Raw genomic sequence first — 19,509 nt, forward strand, 5'->3', positions numbered from 1 at the left:
TAACAAGACCTTCCAACGGCAACACTAAAAGCCTCGTCCCCCTCCTCACACACACACACACACACACACACAGAGACATCACAATGCTGCAAGCATTACATACAAACAATATCAGACCATACCAATTTATGCTACACTGTAATAAACTAACAAATGACTATGCAGCATATAACATGACCCCAGTGGCCGCAGTTGGTTCTAACACTAATAAAAGTCATGTTTTTGGCTGATGCATCAGTGTTTCCCTTGCTGTTGATTTCAATTCCAAAAAATAAACATTAAGTATCAGCTTATACAATGACTTTTCCAGACTATTACTTCTAACGATTGACACAGACAGACCATTAGTTTGTGGCCACTGGGAATATTGATAAGAAACAGAAACATAATGCTGTTCACCATTACGGAGATCAAACATCATTTCCTTTTATAGCAGTGAACATGGTATGTTTCTACAGTATATACTTTGTTCGTAATAGAAAACCTTTTATATGTACAATGTTCTTGTGTCAGCAGTGCTTGCACAGGCTATTCTTGGGTGTGTAAACTAGATATATTGTTTTCATCAACCAGCCACAGTTGTCTGTTCATTCAGAAGTATGACACATTTCATTTACTATAGCCGTCAAATTTAAATGAAGGACAGAGAACAGTGAATGAAAACAGTTTGGTCACCTTAAATACTGAGTGGCAGTACTGCAGATGCTGTGGAAATGCTCATATTTTATCAGTATATGGCTCAGGCCTGTAACTCTCAATATCTCAGGACTGTGCAGCCGAAGCCAATGATATAAAGTCTGAACCTCAAGGACAGTTTTTACACAAGTCTGCTGCCCTCGCTCAGTTGAGAGTGGTTGTGCTGTTCCAGAACACTGAAAATGAGATGATTTGGCAGGTTTCTCTCCAACATTGTTACATTAAACACGTTAGGATATGACACTGTTTTACAGTAACAATGACTGAGCAGAAAAGCATAAAACTGCGTGATAAAATGTGTTAAATTTGGGGTATAATTAAAATAATGTGATAAAGGTCAGGAGCAAGTATTTAAGCTTCATGTATTGATTTTAGTAGAAAAAAATCCTTGGCCGTGTTATGTTTTTCTCCATGCTGCTGAACACAAGTTATGGAAGTACATTTCCACTAAGAGATAAAATAAAATCTTAATTATTTAAAAAAAAATTGTGATGTAATACATCAAATTACGAGGAAGTAATTCTAATTAATTATTTTGCGATAGTATGTCATAACAATGAGATAGTAACTCATAATTAAGAGAAAGAATCTTATACCTAAAATGATGTCATAGCATATTCCCTTTCCTGTCTGTTAAACTTATTAAAAGGCAACTCGTAGAGGACAAAAGAGTTAGGCCTCCGTCAGACCAAATCTGGACGACCACTGTGTTTTTTTTTTCTGAGACCTATGAGGTCCCCAGCCCTGCAGCGTAAATGCACTGCCCCCATTCAAATGAATGGTAGGGCTGCTGTTTTTAATACATTGCTGGATTTGGTCTGACTGCGACCTTAGAGAGGTAGACATGACTATAGGATGGTTTTTACCAGTCAGAGAAGTGGGTTTGGTTATAGGCATGTTCTTTTTTCCTTTTCTTTCATTTTCTGAGATGTATGATTTAGAATTTTTGGAATTTTACAAAACATTCAGTGGTTTTTAGTTATAGAGTGGAGTAGTGATTTTAGTTCAGGCAAATATAAGTGTTTTTTACTGTGAACTGCCTGTCCTTAATGCAAGACCTTTTTTTTTACTATATAAGTAACCTGTCATAATTATAAAGATAATTATAAGGATAGCTTCCTGTCTTATAGCTATGAGAAATTCTCCCGTAGTTCAGTGAGTCAACTCAAGTGGGCGTAGAGTATGTGCAGCATTGGTGTGTAGAGTCTGAGCTCTGACCTCATCACTCCCCACAAGGAAATACTGAACTCAGCACAGCAGGGAGTGGGGAATGATGATACATGCTTTCCTCCTTAGGGGAAGGTAGACACAGAGGCTACAGGTGGATGCTGGGATGGAGGTGAGCCTTTGAAAGCATTATATTATCTTCATCATCACACTCATTCAGACATATTCATACACGTTTCATTGGGACAGGACCGACCCGGATGGTAATGCTTGCATATAATTCAGAAAAGTTTGTGTGAATAACACTGGAATAGAGCTTTTAAATGGATGAAAATCACAATTTACATGTTTGGTGAAATGGATATGTACTGAACAAGAAGGATGAAAAGGTCTTCAAAACAGTGATCAACTCAACAGAACAATGTACCTCTAAAATTGGTAATGCACACACACACACACACGCAAAATGATGGCCTTCATCATTGCCATGATAACTTACAACTGGAAGAGAAGGATGCAGTTGAAGGCGTGGCTCATAGGCCGGGAGAGGAAGAGGTGGCCGAGCAGATGAAGGTTGGGCTGCAGGCTCTCAGCCTGGCTCTGCAGGTTTACTGCACCTGGCTGCAGTAAACCTGTATCTGAAACACACAGACAGACAAGGCTGTCAATACGCTGAACCCCAAGCTAATGCGAATCTCATGTAAATAATGTCATAATGTCATCAAGACCGAATCATATGATGGAGGATATAGAAGAGTAATGACTGCTAACAAATTATTATTTGGTCGATGATATGACTTACTATTAGCTCAGTGCACTCTTTGGCTTGTGAATATTCTTTCTCAATTTGTATCTAATGATTTTTAGAGGCCAGAGGAGGTGAAAACATCCAGCATTTCTTGAGAAAATAAAAAAATAGAGAAATGCCAGAGGAAATAAACACAAATTTTGAGTAACAAAAATTAAATTCTTTTTCTTTTTTCATTCATTAAATCATCTTGTAAGCCTGAAGGTTTATCTTGGGGCAGGAGAGGCCCTGGAAGGATCCTTACCCCAAGGTTGTGAACTGCTGGCTTAGAGGTAACATGGATAATGATCAAGAGAAAGAGATCAAGAGACAAAGATGATCAGTGAAGAGGGACAAAATGTGAATAGAAAGGTGATCAAGGGTTTGTCAAGCTGAAACTGTCGCACTTCCTCATCATCAGCCCACTTTGTCTTTCATTATTTTCATATCCTACTTAAACTACTAATTGCATTATCTGTTGTCCAATCATAATTGTACTGCATGTTTATCAGGGTTTCTGAGAGAGTGAGAGACAGTGTGATGGTGACTATGAAGTTAGCAGTAACATTATAGCTGTGAACATAGCAATAGCAATTTGGGTTAGCCCCAAAGTAAGTGATAATTTCAGCCCAAACTGAAATTGTTGACTGACATTTAAGGTGGACCAGCTATTTTCATTTTAGTGACAAGCCATTCCATCGACTTTTGCTCACCCCCCATCCCTCCCACACCCCTTACTTGGCCGCCGGGCCTAACAACTTTTCTGGCGGAAACTCTGTTTATGGTGTAATAACTTTGATGTAAGTGGTCCTGGCATAGTGTATATTATTAAACATGGTAGTCAAAATGAGCATGTTAAATTAATGGCAAACAAGCATGTTAAATTAATAGCAATGCAGAAGTCTGTTATATAAGAGTAGGGCATTGACACACATACACAAACACACCACCATCACCATCTGTGCCAGTGTTTGAGTTAAAATAAATGCTCAAAAATCTGCACAGCATGCACATGTAGCTTTTATGAGTGAGATGGTTTTTTGTCTGGTGTGATTGGAAAATGATGGTCTATGTTAAAACTAGGACACAAAAATAATATGTAATAAATTCATATTTGACAAAATGATTATATATCAAAATATGCTCTCTCAGGTTGCTTTTTAATCAGATGTTCAGAATTGTATAAAAAAAACCTCATTTGTTCTTTTCTGGAAAAAAATAAGTGCTTTAAAGACATATTTGTTCCAATCAAAATGTATGAGTATATCCTAGATGACTGCAGCACTAAAATAGAGGGCGGTATACCTTCTGAGACATGTTTTGAAGAAGTCATAGAAAATATTATTGGTCATGATGAATGACAAGTTAGCTTAAGCAATATGTAGAATTCGAAATAGGGTGGTTTTAGCTTATAATTTGCATTTGATAGAATGCACTTTATCTTTATTTAATGATCAGGTATGTAAAAACTCAAATAAAGCTGGCATTGATTTCGTTTACAATTACTGTCTGCACTTGTTTAAGTAGTACTATACTTTCCTTGAATGTTTTCTCTGATGTATCTCATCTGTCAGCAGCAGAATTTCTTTCCTGCTCTAGTTTGGTTTTTAGTTTTGTTTCCATTTCATCAAACTTCCTAAAGTTGGGTGAAAAAAAATCCTTATTTATTGATCGTTCTTTATATATTATAAATATATTAGACAGCTGCTCATTTCACATTAATTGCAAGAAGAAATATTAATGATTTCAGACAAATAAAATTAACTTATAAAGAAATTTAAATTCCACGTTTTTGCTGAATAATCATTTGTAAAATGATTTTTTGCAAGAATGGACAATGGGGCAGATGTAGGGTAAATTCAATCTCTAATTGGCTATTCCTGCCAGAGCCTGCATGTGATCAATCATGTGATCACTTGAGAGCTCTTAAAACTCTAAGAGTAAGTCACTTAACTAATGTGTCTTAATTAAAGAATCAGTTAATGGGCAAACTTAAGTGCCAGTCAACACATCTCTTTGCCTGGCCCAATCTGATATACTGTAACATGTTGGTAGGTATTCACTGACAGGGGATTTTGAAGCCAAAGTAAAGGTTCTAAGTTCTTGTCCAGCAGCTCTACAGCAAAGGGCTTAAAAGATAACTGCAGTATGCATTCCTTTGTAAGTGACGGTACGCTGTAACAATACACTGATGGGCAATGCTGAAGACCACCAGTACTCTACCAGTAAGTACTGACCCAGTTCAAACACTGAGCCCATGGACTTCAGGTCAAAACTTGTAAATGAGATATGGCAAGTTACATAGGCAACAAATTATCCATTATGCAATATATTTTTTCCTGTCAGTTGGATAGTCCCAGCAGCTTAGAAGTGAAGGCCTAAGAAGCCACTGGTCCATATAATTAGAAATCAGTTCTTAAATCATGGGTTAAACCCACTGTGGAGCTTTCAACATAGATTGCTTAAATTTATTTCAGGCAATGCTCCACTAAACTGTAAATAAATGTTTCAAAACCAATCATCATGCCACAGGAAGAGAATTCAAAATGGAGTTAAGAAAACCAGGTATACTCAGACACATAGCAACATAGTTGTGTTGTTTTCAGAGAATATATTTAGTAGTCCACGTTCTTTCCACTGTTTCTGTGTGTGAACAGATCATTGTGTAACTGCAGTCTGCTTCAGAGATAGGTGACTGACTGTCAAAGCAAGAGTCCATTTCTCCAATCACCAGATCTGCGGAGCATTCACTTCCACTGACCCTGCCCAGACAAACCGTACTCTGAGAGGTCATAACAGGACTAGGAGTTCGATTCATTATGGCATTATGCTAAATGTCTTCAGTTGTCATAATCCTCATGTGACATATAAACGGCCATGTTCAGATGTTTAATTCTTGGCAGCATTGGGGAGGAATGTCATCAACAGCTTGACAGCATTATTTTATCCTACGTTTTATTTATTCTAATCTGTTCCTTTGCTCTGTCAAGCACTTTGTAACTATTGTTTTGAAAAGTGCTATATAAATACAGTTAATATTACTATTTGTTTGTAAACAAGGTCGAGCTATGAATATCACTGATTGTGGCTGTGTGTGTTTCTACATGTGTTTTAAAAAGCATGTCTTTCTAGGCACAAACCCATGAACAAAAGCCATTATGCATGTGTGTACAAATGTTCAAATGTTCAAATGTTTAAATTATGGCCGTCATGAACAAATAAAGGCCAGTTAAGGCCAGGTAAAAATATATTGAGAGTGCGTGGAATTACCTTCATGGTAAATTCAGTATTACATCTTCACAGCACTGATTCCATCAATACAGCAACAGAGTCTAGTCAATCTAAGTTCAGTCGCTTCTACTTTGCCATTTTATTGATCACTGTTGAGTTACGGTCAACAAAACTCAACACATCCTGCAGACCCTAATTCAAGTTCATGCCAAGAAATAGGGATGCAACGGTAAGAAAAATTTCCCATTGTTATTAAACTCATGACAACACTAGTGTTACCAGTTACACCAGACAGTGTTAACAATAATTAATATAAAGTCAACTCTGGAGGCTTCTTTCTCTCCGTACACTCTGCACTCTCTGCTGTGTGTGTGGATGGAGCAGACACTGTCAGTTTATAATTGTAGTGTCTGTCATCCGAATAAGTATTGCTCTCTATATTTTTATTCTGGGACTCAACTAGAGAGGCTTTGGATGATTCACCCCCCCCCCCCCCCCCCCCCCCCCCCAATGAGCCCACTCTGTCCTCATTCGCCAGCTTTCTGGAAGCCTACTGAGGGGTGGCCGTATCAGTCCTGTTAAGTTACCGCCAATGCAAACCCAACATTTCCTGCTTTACTGCTTCATATTAAAAGCTTTTAAATGACTAATTAATGGGAGGCTTTTATTGTGAAGAATTTACAGGAAATGAAATGTTTTCCTCACCGAATTAGAAGAGCTTCGTTACCAGCACTAAAAATCGGTTGAAACAACAACATATGGACATAAAGACAGGTGACAAATTAAAGGGAAAACCGGTACAGGAACACCAAGAATGGTGTTCATCCCTTCAGAAGAGCTCCAGAGACTGGAAGTAGAATCAATGTCAAAGCTGAAGAACATCATTCTTCAAAAAGATATTCCCTCATTTGGTGTTTTGATGATGGTGGTGGAGAGCGCTGTTTAACACGTCAGTCCAACATCTCCCATAGGTGTTCAATTGGGTTGAGATCTGATGACTGTGAAGGCCATAGCATATGATTAACATCATTTTCATACTCATCACTTTCAAATTATTCAGTGACCCCTCGTGCCCTGTGAATTGGGGCATTGTCATACTGGAAGAGACCACTCCCATCAGGATAGAAATGTTTCATCATAGGATAAAGGTGATCATTCAGAACAACTTTGTATTGATTTGCAGTGACCCTTCCCTCTAAGGGGACAAGTGGACCCAAATCATGCCAGCAAAATGCCCCCCACAGCATAACAGCCACCAGATCCCCTAACTGTAGGGGTCAAACATTCAGACCTGTACCAGTTTTTACTTTAATTTGTCACCTTCTGTATTTGGAGCACTTTGTTCAGTGGATCAGTAAGAAAAAATGCAGGTAGGAATAGAACAAGCAGAAACAGCCACAGTGATGATGATGTTTAATGAAGAGCTGCAGACAACCAGCACACCTCCAACTGGTGAACAACTTATTTTACTTTGCTCGACTCGAGTCATGGTTTGGTGTGACTAACCCCAAAACAATGGAAAAATGCCATAATATTAGTAGAGTGGAGCAGTGAACTTGCAGATGATCACATAAAGAAATCCGTCCTGAGCCGACGGCAGCTCGGGCTGAAAGTAGAAAAAAATGTTGGAAACCGAATGCTCAGAGCAGTCTGAAGCCGGTGCTTTTTGCTCATAAGGATTACTTCTAACATTTTAAAATGATGCTTAAATTTGGTTTTAGTGGGTGTGTCTATTTTCCTCCACAGAGACCCATTTGATTAATATATGCAATCAAGAATCCAAAATGTCTAGTTAACAGATCGATAGAATTCAAAACATCCCTGTCCTGAAGCAGCAGGTTACAGTGCAATATGATGCAATTCAATACAATGTGATGCAATAGTGTGGACATTTGCACTGTAACTGGACTTAAAGTTTTGAAATTGCTTGAAATAAACACATCCCCATGTCTATTCATCTACTAAGAGAAATGTGGGGATATAAAATGTTTTCAACATCACATTAGGAATCTCATTTTTGTAGTAAATCATAAAAATTATTCATTTTTAAATATTTCTTGTGTCAGACATTCTACCACTAGCATAATCCATCACTCACTGTGTAATAACTGCTTTTAAAACAGTCAAAAGATTAATCATTTTAAATCTAATGGGGGCATACAAGACACTTCAGCAACCATTCTATTGATTAGAGGTATGTGGAGGTGTGTGATCTGTCATTATGTTGGCTGTTTGAATCAGTATCCAATAGCATTATGTGATGAGTAAGACCGTAAATAGCGAGTGACGAGAAGTACAAGTGGACCCAGGCAAGAGGTGCACCTTTGTTTTCCAACAACGCACTTCTGCTTCTGCTGCCAACTCTGTATATCTAAGTGTTTTCCTCTCATACACCATTTCTACCTCCTACTCACACAAGATGCTGTGCTTCTGACCACAACAGAAGATCAGACTTTAGATTAGTGGTAACTATCTCCTGAGGGACTATGAGCTGTTTTCCTAAATCTACTCTCATTTTCCAATCCTTCCGTGCCTTTAGCTGCCCTACATCATGCCTGTTCAAACATTTTTGCTGCTTGACTAACTCGACCTCTCCAACAAACAAAACCCCAAATTGTCTCCTTTTTGCATCCAGTGAGTTTACTTCCAAGTGCTTGCTCTCCATGGATGCTCTTCAGCACTCTGTTATGTCTCCAGGAGTATCATCTTTGAGACAGGCTTGTTTTACATCCTGGCAGAATGTGCTGAAGTGAAGCTATACTTTAACACAAAGGACATGTTGGGTCCTCGCCTATCTGTTGTGGAAATATTGAGCACCTCGGTGAAGAAAGTGCACACGAGCCCTTGATGTCTTATTGCTGAGAATGTTCATTGAAACACTTGGCCAAGCAGAGAACTGAAACAGTAAACATCAAGATGCTCTGCACAAGATGCTGTCTCTTCCCGTTCTGCCCTCTGAAGGTCTGACTCTTAGGGCCCTATTTTAATGATCTAAAGCGCACGGTCTGAAGCGAATGGCGCAAGTGCATTTAGGAAATGTCCAAAACCACTTTTGCTATTTTGACGGCGGAAAAAATGGTCGATGCACCAGGTGCATGGTTCAAAGGGGTTGTCCTTAGTCTCTTAATTAATCATGGGTGTGTTTTTGGCGTAACATGCAGTAAACCAATCAGAGTGTCATTTCCCATCGCCTTTTTGGAGCCAGGTGTGCTTGCACCTTGGCGGATTGCTATTATGATGGAGCATTTGCCAAGTAGTCAGAAGGGACATTTCTCTGAAGAAGAAACGGATCTGCTCGTACGCAAAGTTAAAGCACACGATCCATAACGAGCACACTGGCCTCTGCTGCTCCTGGACCCTCTCGTGGCCCCAGACCACCAGTTTAATATCCTGTTCATTAATTTGTTTGCGAATGTATTTTTGTTCAGTTTTTGAAAAGATTTATTTTTTTTAATTACAGCTTTGGTTTCCTTAAAATCGTTTTGTTCAGTCATGGAGTAACAGGTCAAATCAGCAGGGTTTTAATTGCTGAAAGTATGGAAACCTGTGTTCCTCATGTCCTCATGTATTAATGAAGGAGGAAAGTCGATCTGTGTCTGATCCATTGTTGTCTGTTTCAATACCTATGTGTATTGCCACGATTTGGTCAAATAATAAGACAATTTTATCCATCATTACTGCGATTAGTTAATTCTGATAAATATTATGACTAACCATTATTACATGTATTTTTTAAAATATGTTAATGTACACAAAAATAATCTTTCACATTGTAATCCTTTTATTTGTAATCTTTTGCATGTCTGTACACTGCTGTGCGCCCTGTGTGTGTAACAAGCAGAGTGCATGTTGTGCACCCGCCTGTGTAGGTGCATATTACTATAATGATAATGTGCCCTTAAAATAACAGTGAAACACTGCGCCATTGACTTCAGACAAGGTTTTTGTTGGTCAATAGCACAATCACTCTCTGCTGCCTCAAGATAGCAACGCACCAACAATGCGCCGGACCACACCTCATTTTAAGACCAATACACCCATGGGCGCTCTGATGGGTGCAAGTGCATTTGCTATTTAAACAATGTGGGCACTGGACAGGAAAACTAACAAAGACACTTGTGTTGCGCTTGGCGCTGCTTTGTGCCGAGCGTAAGATAGGGTCCTTAGTCTTTAACCCCAACAGATCAGCCTATAATATGAAAAATTAGTCTAATTGTTTCACTAGTTTCTAAACAAGAAACTGCACTTTACCCATGTTAGTTCAGGTCAAGTTGCATTCTGGTTTGAATGTCTGATTATGCCCATGAATCCACGCATTCACCTATCTGTGTTGTTTTGGAAGGCCCCCTCTGACATTGGTAACAATGGCAATGCTGATTTACCCTTTATCAGAGAGGCTTCTGCTTCCCCAAACATCACAGACAGTTACTCCAAGTTTCAAGGAGAGGAGAGAATGTCTCCTTCTACTTAAGAGTTGTAGTGTGACTTCAAGGCCCGGCTTGACCCAATGTAACCCCTAAAGATGGAAAATTCCATAACACTATTCATATACTAATATACTTATATACCATATACTGGCACAAAACAGCATTAGAATCACTACTAGGGGATCAGCAAATGGCAACTGCAGGGTGGCACAGTCATGTTTTTCATTAACCAAACCTGCAATCATTGATCACTGATCATGCACTTGTGCACACATACATGCAAATGGCCATGTACACACAGATAGAGGAACAGACACACTTAGACAAAAACACATAAATACTCATAAAGACTACGTGCATGCATGCACACAGACACACCCACACCCATAAACATTATGCGTATATACACATATTGCCATTAATTAGGGAACATACACACCAACATGCACACATACACTTATGCAACACATTTAAAATGATTGTAATGTGATGTAAGTATTGTAATGTTTGTATAATCATGTCACATGTATGAGAATGTCACTATTTATTATGTGCTAAATTTAATGTACTTTTGGTAATGATGATATGTTATGACCATTTTTAAGTAGAAAAGCATTACTAGGGACAGGTGTTGCTTTATGTAACTGTATCATGTTATTGTAACCTGTTACAATGTTTTTTTGCATTGTTCCTGGGAAATAAACTTAATACCAATAAAAAAGATTTTGGGAAGATAGAAGCACATTTTAAGTTGCTCCAATAGCATTTATCTAATTCTGCCAGTTGTCATGCACCACACTTCCTTCAGCTATGTTTCCTCTTTTCTATGGTTTTCCAGTTCACCCGCTGACCCTGGTACCATATGATGGGTGAAACAAACTTGAAATTTTCATCTTCTCTCTGGACTGTACATAAGATATAGACATTTGCTGCTGTAATTTACTGATGGAATGCTGTAATTCTACTTGTGCTGAAAGGATTAGGCAGTGGTATCTGCTAGCTGCTCAGAAATATCAATTTAAATTTAATTTTATTTTGAAGAGATTAACAAAAAAGTTTCTTACCTGCTTCTGCACTGTCAGCTTCATCCTCATCTTCTTCCTCTGTGGGGGCTGGGTCCTCCATGCCCACTTGATCCATCACAATACATTCTGCGACCCCAGTCTAAGATGAACATAGAGACCATATGATTGCTCCATTGTTACAAATTCAAAAATCATTCTGTTAGTATTGATAACCAATATCCATACTTACATCATTATAATTATAAAAGGCAATTATTATAAATTATATATCTTGGACAATGACAATAAAGCCGATTCTCTACCTAGTGCCATGTGACATTACTATGACTGGCTATATCAAATTAAATCCCAAGAGAAATTTCAGCTTTCAGTGGCTATGCTATGGAAATCATTGTTGCTGAGGTTTGAGTTCAGCACATCTGTTGCAAACCACAGTGTTTATTACAGATTGCCATTCTGTTCAGGCAAAAAAATGGACACAAAAGTTCAAGAATTGATATTAATTTTCTGGTTTGACTTTCAAGAAGTATTGTATATTTAATGGTTCCTTATATGAGATCAAGTTATGTCTTACATTGAAATTGGTGATTATGAATGGATTCTAATAGCATCTACTTTTGTCGGTGAAGGTTGGTGTCAAAGTCTGCTCCCAGTGTTAACACCGTAGCCTAAAATGTGATATGCAGATACATGGGGAGCTTCTTACCTTTAAAGATTCCAGCTGCACCACCTGACATCTCTGAAGAAGTTCCACAAACAGGTAGATAAGCAAAGCCTGCATAACAGAGGACAGAATTTTCTGTTGTTGTTGTTCTTCTAATGGATATGTTCTATTCTGCTGTCTTGATGAAGATTGTGTGAATATGTTTGGAAAAGCATCTGCACACTCTCCTGGTCAGGGACCTTCTTCAAGCACCAATATGCAGGAAGCTGTGGTTACAGCAGTACATACAGTAGACACAGACAATCCCTTGATGACTCCTGATACAAAACCACTGCGCCATTACACTACTCAAGATTCACTGACTATAACAAAGCAATCATAGCACATTAAATGACATAAAACTAAATAAACATCAATGGATACAAATCATGTAGAGCATCAGGTATAAAATGTAAAAAAAGTGTTCTTTGCCTTGAAATCTAAGAGAAGAAATTGGATGTGTCATTAAAGTTATAGGATATGTATATGATACGCATTTTAGGATACGTCTTTGTGTTGTATAAAGATTTTGTTTTCACTGACACACTGTTTTAGCCGCAACATGTACTAGTGGTTACACACAACATTACAACAAGCTCACTACAGTTTATAGCATATCTTACGACAGCAGCCATGTGGGAGTCAGACAGTGGAACTGCTCAAACTGCAAGACAGCCAAACAAACTTTCTGACATGCCAGAAATTCAACCAAATGTCCAACAGCCAGATTGTTGACTGCTCAGGCGATTAATCAGGTTACGTGACCTAAATTGCATATGAAAGGACGACAGATCTGGCAGCCTGATTCTAGAGTTAAGCCTGATAGTAACCTGTCTTATCTGTGCAGTGTCTGCCCAGCTTAAAGGAAGACATCAGGATTCTGCTTTTTTTTTTTTTTTTTCATTAGATAGGATTTCAGCAGTTTTACTTAACAGTAATTAACAACATTGTCTGTGTACTTTTAAACAAGTTTTATATCCCTGAGAATTCAATTTTGGAAAGTGTTGAGACTCAATTGTGCTTATTTCACAAAATTTAAATTAACACTATACTCACCTGGACAAAGAAGCCAATGACAAAGGAGATGAGGAAAGGCAACAGTCCAGCATGAGCTATCGTTACTGGAAGCCCTAGAAATTGAAATCATAGAGCTGTTTCTGAAATGTATTCCCATTCAAGTAGATTTAAAGACATGTGATCGACAATGTCAGATTTTTTGTCAAATTATCAACAACTCTGTCTATCATTGTCTCTGCCCATCTTTCTCTTTCGCAGACACTCCTTTCCGCTCTGGCTCAAACTTACCGTAAAATTTAATGAATAGTGCTGATTTCAATATGAGATTTAAATGACTGAACAAGTATTAACTTGGAAGGGTTTCACCTTTGTGGAACTACATGAAGACCCTGCTGAAAACAAAGTAGTTAAATGAAATGTCCCATGTAATTTCCACCTCTACAAAAATCTCCCCGGTGTTAACTACACTTCATAAACCACAGTTAAATTTGCTCTGCTAATAAAAGCCGAGAGACGGACAGAACCTTAATTATGTTCCAAATGAACTGATATTATAAAAAGGAAGTAGAGAGAACAAATATAGCCCACCAAAGTTTTACTAGTAGTAGTTGAGTCAAATGTCACTTTACTCACCTGTGCAATTCCAGTTCAATGCAATAACCTTTCAATAAATAAATTTGTCAAGCTTTATCTATGTGAGAAGGATGCTAATTTATAGTACAGTCATTTTTCAGGGTATAGTTTAGTTTATCCTTCCTCAAACATATTGAGCGTATGAAATTTCTTGCAATATCTGTTCAAAATCTCATCTGCGACTTCTGTAGCTCAGAGCCTTGCATCCCAAGCAAAAACACCGAGTACTCACCTAAAATTCCAGTGCCCAGTATTGTTGCAATGGTCAAGAAATCTGTTGAGAGAAAAGCTTGGTTAGATCACATTAGATTTAAGAGTCCAATATGATACCACAAATGCCCATACAAAAGCCAGTCAACAGGAACTCTCAAGAATGTGGAATACAAGGATTTATTGCAAAGAAAGTGTTATTTTACTTTTGCAGTCTATGTAAGTGAACAAAATGTTTCTGCTCAGGACTGACAAAGGTTCCTTTATTGTTGGTCTGACTTTAACTATCAGCTATTTAACTCGGGGTGGATGCAATAGAATGAACAGCAGTACAATCTAAATTAATCTATTATGATAGCAGTGCATCAATTAATACGGAGACACTTACATTGTTCAGATTTTGTCTAAACTGTGTCAAGATTACCAAAGATATGGATTAACACCTTTATCTTCCAGGTTGTAGACAGTTCAGAAAAGCACATAAAGTCTCATTGCAGTAGAAGTTCTATTGTAAAGGAAAATGAAACCCGCATGACCAACAGGCAGCACAAACTCAAATGACTTCAGTACCAGTTGTGATCCCTGAGCTGAGCTTTAACCGGTCCCCCTCTACTGCTCCATCTGCTTTTTCAATTTACACACAATTGCAGAACAAAACACATTTCTCAAATCTGCTCATCATCTCCGGGATCATTCTTTCTCCCACAACAAACTTGCCCTAACTCACTGCTATTGCTCTGTGATGCAAACCCAATATTATCGAGAATCACCCTGACCACCCACTCGCCCACCTTCACACTTCCCCTCCAGCTGCAGATATCAACATACACTGAGATATCAAAAGACTAGATAAAAGAAGTTGTTACCACCTGCCATACCTACCCTCAGTACCCCATCATTACCACTAACGCACCTGAAATGATGTTATGCAAACTGCAAATTGTTCTCTGTGCCGCAGTCTGTAATTTTGTATAGCAGTTAGCGCTATATGAATGTTGGCTGCTGGGTATTTTGAGCCCATATACACTATGTGTGTTGTTTGTGTATGATGTTTTTCATGTTTTCCCATGTCCTCTAACTTGTGGATGCTATTTTCCCAAAGGGAACAATCAACTAAACTCACTGAGTAAAAGAATGGTTTTAGTGCTTTTTTTCTTTGGGAAAACAGCACTGCCTGGAACCTGAGCACTAAATACAAGCCTACAGTGAAATAGGACACTTTGATCAGTGTGACGACTGAGGGTAGAAAAATAAGACCCAAGTTATAAAATAGAAATATATAGGCTATGATTTCCAATACTTTACATTTGTACCCATTCACTACTACTACAAAGGATGAGGCTGGTTATTTTTTATACTTTTCAACAAATCCAATAAAAGACCAAAACAAACAAAGAATTTGACAAATATTGTCTGTTTAACCTAATAGGAAATATATAGACTAACACCAGCTGTGTAACATTTTGGGAAATATGCTTATTCGCTTTCTTGTTGCAGTGATTTCTTGTCAAGAGTTAGATGAGAAGATCAATGTCACTCTCATGTTTGTATAGTAGATATGAAGCCACAGCCAGCTAGGGCTGCAACTAACAATTCTTTTCATTATTAATACATCTGTTGATTATTTTCTCCATTAAATGATTAGTTGTTTGGTCTATAAAATGTCCAAAAGTGGTGAAAAATGTTTATCACTGTTTCCCAAAGCCTGAGGTTCTCAAATGTCGTCTTTTGTTCTGAGTAACAGTCTGAAACCAAAAGATATTCAGTTTACTGTCATAGAAGGCTAAAGAAATCAGAAAATATTCACATTTGAGAAGCTGGAATCAGAGAATTTTGACATTTCTTTCTTAAAGAATGACTGGTTAGTTTAGCTTAGCATAAAGACTGCTAGCCTGGCTCTAACCAAAGGTAACAAGGCCTGCCCACCAGCTCACTAAGTAACACGCTACATCTCATTTGTTTAATCTGTCCTTAAAACAAAGTAGAAAAATGACACATTGTGTATCTTCTAACTCCCAGTACAAACAGTGAATGTTTTTTCCCCAAAAATGTAGAATCATTCCCTCAATTAATACACACTTCAATGATATGTAAATATCATGCCTTTGGATACAATTATGTCAGGGTTCCCCGCAGTAATTCATAGTGGAGGCGCCCTGTCTCGCCTGAAATACAGAGAAATCTGCTAACATGAGAAAGAATTATTATATCTCTATGAAATATACCATTAGGCTTATTAAGCTTCAGGGAGAACTAGCAGTGGCACTATATCACACAGTGAAGCCTGTGTGTTTAATGAGTGAGGCGATCGGAGCAGCATGTTGCAATGATGGGAAAAAAGAAAACCCTGTGAGCAAGTTGGGAAAGTCGAGACAAACAGCCACATCAGTCATAATCAGGTGCTGATGTGTAAAGATAACTTCCTGTTGCATTGCAAATCAGACACCAGGATATTGTTAACTTGATCACAACATGGACACACATTTTACCCAACAGAGTCTGCATCAAGTTAGACGGTATGGAGTTTGTATTGACCAGCTATGACTATTACTTACAACCTCAGACAAACCAATGTCAGAAAACAGAACTCAATTAAAAAGGCTTACTTTGATGCAAAAGCATTCATGTTTATACTTCCAGAAAGTCCATTCTCACTCACTGTAAGGCAGCAATGATGTCAATAAACACTATTAACCAGCCCCTCTGTCACCGTACGTTGATGGTTGTATTGACGAAGCGGGTCACTCTTCTATCAAATTCAAATCCATCTCTTGCACTCTACGGACCTCCCATCATCACTAGATATAACCTGTCATTTTCAATCAGCCTGATCGTTTTTCATGATTCTCTTATCAATCCTCCTCTGTGCGCTCCCACCACGCCTCTAAAGATGGCTGAGGGACATACGGCGTCCGTAATTAGACATGTCATCATAATCTTCTTCATATTGTCTGTGTTCTCACAGCTGCCGAGGCATGTAATATAATAACTCAATAACTCCTGTTGCAGACACAGACATAATTATGACAGTGAGACAGAAACATGGACAAAGTGACCTTAATAGACATTTAATGGCATTTTGATGTTGTCAGCCATTTGTTGTGTTTTTAAAGTTTTTTCAGTACGCACATTGACAGTTGACAACAGTACACACTCAAAACCTGCTTAGAATTAGTATGGACTCCTACCACATCCAGAGGTGCTGAACTCTGAAAGAGGATCTTTAAAATAACATATAATTGAGAATATTTTAGCTGACTGCTTATCAGTAAGAATGAGTCAGATTCAGCAATGACACAGCTTAGCTACACGTCGAAGGAGTTTGAACAAAATGTAAGCTTTAATCAGACAGATGCCACTACTTAGCCACAACAGCCAAAATCACAAAATGTTATTGGCTGCTAGCCAGAGCGGTAACACTACAACCATTGTCTACTGTTGCTCACTGAACACCAGATACAGTTGCCTCATACAGCGACTCAAACTGTCACTTCTCTAACATCTTGCTTACAGATGTGCTCATTAGTTCAATTGTGAAGAAAAATTGTGAGATATGTTTTCAAGAAGCTACAGTATTAAGGGAGGTTAAGACTTCTGTTGTGACTTCTGTAGTGTAATAAATTAATTTCAGAATTCATTGGAATTACCACTTCACGTGATACATATCAAGTAAAATCTGTTTAAGTAAAAAGAATTAAAGATGTCAGCCCACTGTAGATTAACCGAGGAGCAGCTGCAACTTTTTCACCTCCCTCCCTCTGCTGTTTCTCCTTACTCCATGATATTTGTGTGGATAATGAGGAGATTTTATAGCTACATTGCTTTAACAATGTATTTAATAGTAGCCTGCTGTATTGAACTGTAATGGAAGTCACACATTAGCTTGTTTCAGAACATAAAAGCCAGCAATTTAATGTTATTTTTGCTTGTTAGCAAACATTCGTCTTTCAAAAAGGCAGCAAAATTCAACTATTTACTTCAACAAAAGGTCAACTTTTAAAATAGTTAAAGAGGAATGATATGAATCGCATATAATTGACACGTGACGTGCGTCTTATTACAGTATGAGCGAGAATATGAATTAGTTTGTATTGGACTGTGAACCCTCTCCTCCATGACACGGTAAATGGAGGTTTGGTTATTCAACAATGTGATATTTTACGTGTATATTTGTTGTGTCGGTCAGCGCAGTGTGGCAGCACATCTTCCTACATTTTGTTATGACCGGACTGCGGTCTGTAGGTGTTTGCCTGTAAACGTCGTGATGTGTGTCGGTACTCACAGCACTGCAGGTAAATAAACCGCAGCCTCCAGTGTCTGTCCTGGTTTTTCCGCGTAATTTTGATAGACAGAGTGCTGAGACTGTTGTCGGGGACGGGACAGGGGTTTGTTTGGATGCTTATCTCCTCTGCATCGGTCGCCATCATTTTCATAGCCCTATCTTTACCCCCACCTCCTCTCTCACTATCTCTTTCTGCTCTCCCGCCCCTCGCGACAAGTGAACGCGCACGGTCCGCCGGATGTTGCACGCTCCCGATGATTTGAGGATGAGCGTCATGCAGCTTTAGCATTAAAATAAAAACTAGCTCGCACCAGATGTTGAAAACACTACATTTAGACAGTCTCCTGGGTAACATGTAGCATCCGTAGCAGCAACAAATTGACTTTAGTGTTTTCTCTGTGCAAAAGCCACAGAGACTTCACTAAACTAGAAAGTACTGTAGGCTAATGGATCACAGGCAGATGTACACAAAATCAGCTATTTCTTGTGAACGTTTTATGGCATCCCATGAGGTAGGCTATAAATAAAGATGAAGTGTTTTAGTCCCGCAGTGCTCCATGAAAACTCTCAGGAATCACATTGATTTATGGAGGCTCATAAGAGACAGTGAAATATATAAATACATAGGCTAAAAAAAGGATAGTTAGACAGTATAGACATGTAAATAATATTCTATTTTCTGTATTACATTATTATTATTATTATTATTATTATTATTATTATTATTATTATTATTATTATGTGTACCGATAATTTTATTTGTGTATTTGGTTCCCAATTTTGTTCATTCCTTATTGACATATTTTTTATTTATTTATGGTGGCACCACTTTCTCGTTATAAAAAAATACTTCTCATGCTATAACAAGATATTTTGAATGCAACAAGAAACTTTTACAATTTTGTCACATTAAATATCAAAAAATATGTTCTCGCTACAGCACAAAATCAACATAACTCATTAATACAAGAAATGTTTCTTAGTATAACAACATACCAACGTATCTCATTAAAACAAGAAACATTTCTCTTATAACATGATAAGTGGACAAAGTTGGCAAAGAACAAACTTCCATATGTTGTTAACAAAAAAGTTTGTTTTTCTGTCATGGTGGTATTGTATTTGGTATGGTATTTTCTTGTTTATTTTTTTACTTTAATTAATTTAATTTATTTATGCCCCTATGTATTCATTTCCGTATATGTCTAGATTAATTTATTTAATGTACTTGTGAAAATTCTGCTTACCTGCTCTGACGAGTTGCTACAGGTATGCTCTCCCTCTCCATATTCAATGTCTTTTGAGTTTGTTACCTGCAATATAAAACACTC

General features: G+C 37.9%; 1 protein-coding gene across 2 annotated transcripts in view; it reads right to left on the reverse strand.

The window, feature by feature from the left end:
* The window catches only part of si:ch211-51h4.2, an 86,630-nt gene extending 67,845 nt beyond the window's left edge, over positions 1–18,785 (reverse strand). For both annotated transcript variants that reach the window (XM_044360580.1, XM_044360579.1), the window contains exons 1-6: positions 18,179–18,785; positions 13,919–13,960; positions 13,093–13,166; positions 12,040–12,108; positions 11,373–11,472; positions 2,363–2,501 (exon numbers count right to left, since the gene is read on the reverse strand). In XM_044360580.1, coding sequence (XP_044216515.1) covers positions 2,363–2,501; positions 11,373–11,472; positions 12,040–12,108; positions 13,093–13,166; positions 13,919–13,960; positions 18,179–18,533 — 779 coding nt within the window. In that variant the 5' untranslated portion in view covers positions 18,534–18,785. The remainder of the gene's footprint in view (positions 1–2,362; positions 2,502–11,372; positions 11,473–12,039; positions 12,109–13,092; positions 13,167–13,918; positions 13,961–18,178) is intronic.
* Between the last annotated feature and the right edge of the window lie 724 nt (positions 18,786–19,509).

The sequence above is a fragment of the Thunnus albacares genome, chromosome 9, assembly GCF_914725855.1.
Source record: "Thunnus albacares chromosome 9, fThuAlb1.1, whole genome shotgun sequence".
NCBI classification, from domain to species: Eukaryota; Metazoa; Chordata; class Actinopteri; order Scombriformes; family Scombridae; genus Thunnus; species Thunnus albacares.